The sequence below is a fragment of the Pinus tabuliformis genome, chromosome 2_1, assembly GCF_031772625.1.
Source record: "Pinus tabuliformis cultivar Carrire ecotype Pingquan chromosome 2_1, CPIR1, whole genome shotgun sequence".
Lineage (NCBI taxonomy): Eukaryota > Viridiplantae > Streptophyta > Pinopsida > Pinales > Pinaceae > Pinus > Pinus tabuliformis.
Window position 1 is genome coordinate 470,589,125 of NC_142299.1, and position 4,438 is coordinate 470,593,562.

A 4,438-nucleotide genomic window follows, 5' to 3' on the forward strand; every position below is an offset into this window, starting at 1 on the left:
ACGAGAGTCACAAGCACAGTAATCAGGCATAAACAGAAATTAAATTTTAAATTATCAATGCTGTCTTTGAACGAAAGTCATGACTCATGACCACGGTAATATAATTTCTTTATTTTAAATAACAATTCTGAACATTTCAAAAGTTTAATGTCCGTTGGTCAACATATCAGACTCCTCGTCTCATCCTAAGCGTTACTGGTCTACTAATCTCGCATGTAACACTGGGATATTGTAACTTAGGACATCCAGAGATATCAAGCATCTCCAACCGCTTACAATGTTCCACGCCTTCAACCTTTTCTAATTCAGAGCACGAACGAGCACTCAGCGTTCGAAGGTTTCTCCCCTGGGACAACCCTCGTATGCTCTTCAGCTTCACACATACGTCTAACCGCAATTCCTCTAAAGATACCAACGTTTCCATACATGGCAGCTCTTGTAACTGAAAGCACCTACAAAGAATTAGGCGTCTAAGCCGTGTGGCTTGTGCCAACCCCAGTATATTCTTCAGTTTCACTAATCCGAATGCCCACAGCTCCTCCAAAAATACCAAATTTTCCATAGTTGGCAACTCTTCTAACTCAGAGCACCCAGAAACATCCAGGGATCTAAGTTTTGTCGCCTGCTCCAGGCCCTGTATGGTCTTCAGCTTCCCACATCCGGATGCCCGAAACTCCTCCAATAATACCAATGCTTCCATACCTTGCAGTTCTTCCAACTCAGAGCACCAAGAAACATTTAGGGATCTAAGATTAGTCAGCTGCGTCAACCCTCGTATGCTTTTCAGCTTCTCACATCTGTCTGTCGCCAGCTTCTCCAAGGATACCAAAGTTTCCATACTTGGTAGATATTCCAACGCAGAGCACCAAGAAACATCTAAGAACCTAAGCTTTGTAGCCTTCTCCAAACCATGTATGAACTTCAGCTTCTCACATCCTTCTGCTCGGAACTCCTCCAAAGATATCAATGTTTCTATACTTGGCAGCTCTTGTAACTCAGAGCACTGTGAAATATCTAGGTATTTAAGCTTTGTAGCCTTGGCCAAACCAGGTATGCGCTTCACCTTCTCACATCCTTGTGCCCGGAACTCCTCCAAACATACCAATGTTTCCATATTTCTAAGCTCTTCTAGTTGTGGGCACCAAGAAACATCTAGGTATCTAAGCTCTGTTGCCTGTGCCAAACCCCGTATGCTTTTCAGCTTTTCACATCTGTCTGCCGCCAACTTCTCCAAAGAGACCAATGTTTCCATACCTGGCAGCTCTTCTAACTCCGAGCACCGAGAAACAGATAGGATTCTAAGCTTTCTCACCTGCGACGAGCCCGTATGTTCTTCAGCTTCACACACCCTTCTGCGCGCAACTCCTGCAAAGATATCAATTTTTCCATACTCGGCAGCTCTTCTAAATTAAAGCAGCCGGAAACATCTACCGATCTAAGATTTGTCGCCTGCGCTGACCCCCTAATGCTCTTTAGCTTCCCGCACCCCTTTGCCCGCAACTCCTCCAACGATACCAACTTTTCCATACTTGGCAGCTCTTTTAACTCAGAGCACCCAGAGACATCTAGGTATCTAAGTTTTCCAGCCTGGGCCGACGCCTGTATGCACTTCAGCTTCAGACATCCCTCTACGCGCAACTCTTCCAATGATACCAATGTTTCCATACCTGGCAGCTCTTCTAACTCAGTGCACCAAGAAACAGCTAGGAATCTAAGTTTTGCCGCCTGTGCTAACCCCCGTGTGCTCTTCAGCTTCTCACTTTCGTATGAAGGCGGCTCCCCGAAAAATACCGGCAACTGCGACTGGGCCTGTAAAAGCAAAATGTTACAACCATAGGAAAGAACATGATTCTTACCTGAACAACCTAACAAATTTCTATTTACCTGTGATTCGTCTTCTCTGTGCCACAATGTGTTTAATTTGCTATGGGACACTCGTAGAACCGTCAAATTCTTCATTGGAACCCACGAAGGCAGGGAAGAGTGAAGGCATTTTTCCCAGTGAAGCCAAGATAGATTTGGTAACTTCACCCTCGTCAAAATGCGTTCCAAGAGAGAACCCTCAATATGAAGAATTTGCAACCTTCTCAAAATGCGTTCTAAGACAGAATTTTCGGTATCAATACCATCAAATACATCATCTTCATTGCGCTCACTATATTCACCATGAAACATCAGAATTCCCCGCACTGCTATTTCCTGTCCATCGTTGAAAAAGGTTCGTTATTACTTATTCATCCGAGAATGGATCCCCAACTTTTATTTAATAATCTATAAACAATTGAATTACTGAACACTTACAGATGATTGGTGTGACAAATTATCAATGACGTTCTTCAATCCTGAGCTCCAAAGACGACGCGGCAGCAAAGATGAGGCCAGATGTCTTCCCAAATATCTGAGGTGGTCGTGCATATGTATAAAATTCCAACTGTCCACTTCCACAAGGGATTTGTCCTGTAGATTTAGAAAACTCCTCTTTCCTGTCCAGCCTGATTCGTTCCATATGCTGATTGCCTGATCTCTGTTTTGATTTATAAAGAAGCATGCAATGTCTAAAAATATATATTTTTCCTCTTCATTGAGTGAGCGATAACTTATTATAAATGTCTTGTGTATTTCATTTGGAAGTATTTGTTGAACACTCTCCAATTCGTCTTCCCACTGGGATATTTCTTTATCATAAAGAAGTGCCCCAAACACTTTCAAAGGCAAGGGCAATCCATTACAATAGTCTAACAACTTGCCTACCACACATTTAAACTCTGGGGGCGGATAGGGTTGGCTGAAGGCATGGGAACAAAAGAGCTCTAGGGAATGCTGTTCATCAAGCCCAGATAGTCTATAAATTGATGCTCTTTCAACTTTTGAGCTTCTGAGAACACCATTATCCCTAGATGTGATCAATATTAAGCTCAGCGATTCGAGAACATTAGTTTGGACAGGCAAAAGTGCCTTCACTTGATTCACATCGTCTACATCATCTAAGATTATTAGAGCGTTACAAGTTTTAAGAGGCTCCGTGAGCATCCCTTTACCTTCATCTACACTGTTTATGTTTACCTGCTTATCCAATCCAAGCAAACTTTTAAGAAGTTGGCTCTGCAACAAAGTTAAAGACCTATTAGCTGCATGATCTCTGACGTCAGATAAAAAGCAGGAACTATTATAATCTGATTTCTTTCCATTGAAAAATTCTTTTGCCAACGTCGTCTTTCCAACGCCACCTAACCCCACAATTCCAAAGATCTGAGCTTTCTGGCTTTGCTGCTGCTGCCTCAACAGGACTGTATCTTCAAAATCTTTAAGCTTGTAATCCAAACCTGTTGGATATTCGGCCACGTACAAGTCTTGATTTTTTGTCACCATTTCTGACAGACGTTTGACCACTTTATCCAGCAGCTCCAGCACCAACTCCTCGCTAGTTATTCAAGAAATAAGCAGACCTAGTGAGAAACAAACGTCTATGTCTATTTATAAAATATAAATACAACCATAACGATGGGAAGGTTGACCTCTCACCCATTGTAGGTCTCTAGCTCGAAACCGCTGTTGCTGGCAACTTGATGAAGTGCCTTTCTCCATTTTGCGATCGTATTGGGATCATATCGCCCCTTCCTTTCATGAGTCTGTAGGGCTTCACCATAGGAGCCCAGCATCCACCGAACGTGAGCGGGCCTAACACGGTAAAACACTGGAATTATGGAAACATTTGATTTTAACATCAGTAGGAGCTCATTCAGGCACCAATCTGATTCAGCATAATGAAGAGAAAATATCGCCACATGAACGGAGGCGGTCCTAATAGCGTGATCTATTTGAGAAGCTATTTGGTATCCCTGTTGCATCTCTTCGTTATCGAGAAAAGCCGTCAATCCTTTATCCAGAAGGCGAATGTAGAGAGACCTGCCGAAGGTTTTCTTAACATCAACCCCCCGGTGGTTTATGAAAATTTGGTAGGATTTGTAGTTGGGCTTAGCAGCCGCCGAGGTCGATGCAGATGCCGCCATTACCAAGAGGGAAACAGAAATAAAAGGTAGTAATCGTCGATGCTAAGGAGACGATATATGGTCGATTGCAGACGAGGAGACGAGTTATGACTTTCAGAGCTGAGTAAAATTGTGGGGAAGAGTGTAGCGAAGCGCTATACTGTGACCTGTAGTTTATGCGCGGCTATGCATTGATGGTCGATGCCCGTTACCAGGGCATCGACCATCAATTCTCGACGCGTTTTTTAAATCTAATGGTCGGCTACCGTCAATTTTCAACGCGTTTTTTAAAACTCACACGCATTTGTCTTCGACTAAACGTGAACTAAACGATAAGATCCAGCAGAAGGGTAGTTATAAACGATAAGATGCAGCAGAAGGGTAGCTATCTTCCTCGCTGGCATTCAATTCTGTGTGTAACATGATGCGAAATATTGTTCTAATAGCTA

At 43.0% G+C, this 4,438-nt stretch overlaps 1 protein-coding gene across 1 annotated transcript; it reads right to left on the bottom strand.

Moving 5' to 3' along the window:
- Positions 1-1,308: 1,308 nt before the first annotated feature.
- LOC149200958 (disease resistance protein Roq1-like) lies at positions 1,309-4,162 on the bottom strand. The gene is made up of 3 exons (XM_089401136.1): positions 3,523-4,162; positions 2,302-3,421; positions 1,309-2,199 (listed from the first exon to the last, which is right to left on the bottom strand). The coding sequence occupies exons 1-3, from the start codon at positions 4,008-4,010 to the stop codon at positions 1,309-1,311; spliced, it is 2,499 nt and encodes an 832-aa protein (XP_089257262.1). The 5' UTR covers positions 4,011-4,162.
- Positions 4,163-4,438: the final 276 nt, after the last annotated feature.

Bases quoted from the DNA above. Each gene is read 5' to 3' on its own strand.
- LOC149200958 (XM_089401136.1), bottom strand. From the start codon at position 4,010: ATGGCGGCATCTGCATCGACCTCGGCGGCTGCTAAGCCCAACTACAAA. The intron at 3,422-3,522 runs GTGAGAGGTCAA...TTGAATAACTAG, and splicing joins GAGCTAGAGACCTACAATGG to CGAGGAGTTGGTGCTGGAGC. The intron at 2,200-2,301 runs GTAAGTGTTCAG...AACGATGGACAG, and splicing joins ATTTGTCACACCAATCATCT to GAAATAGCAGTGCGGGGAAT.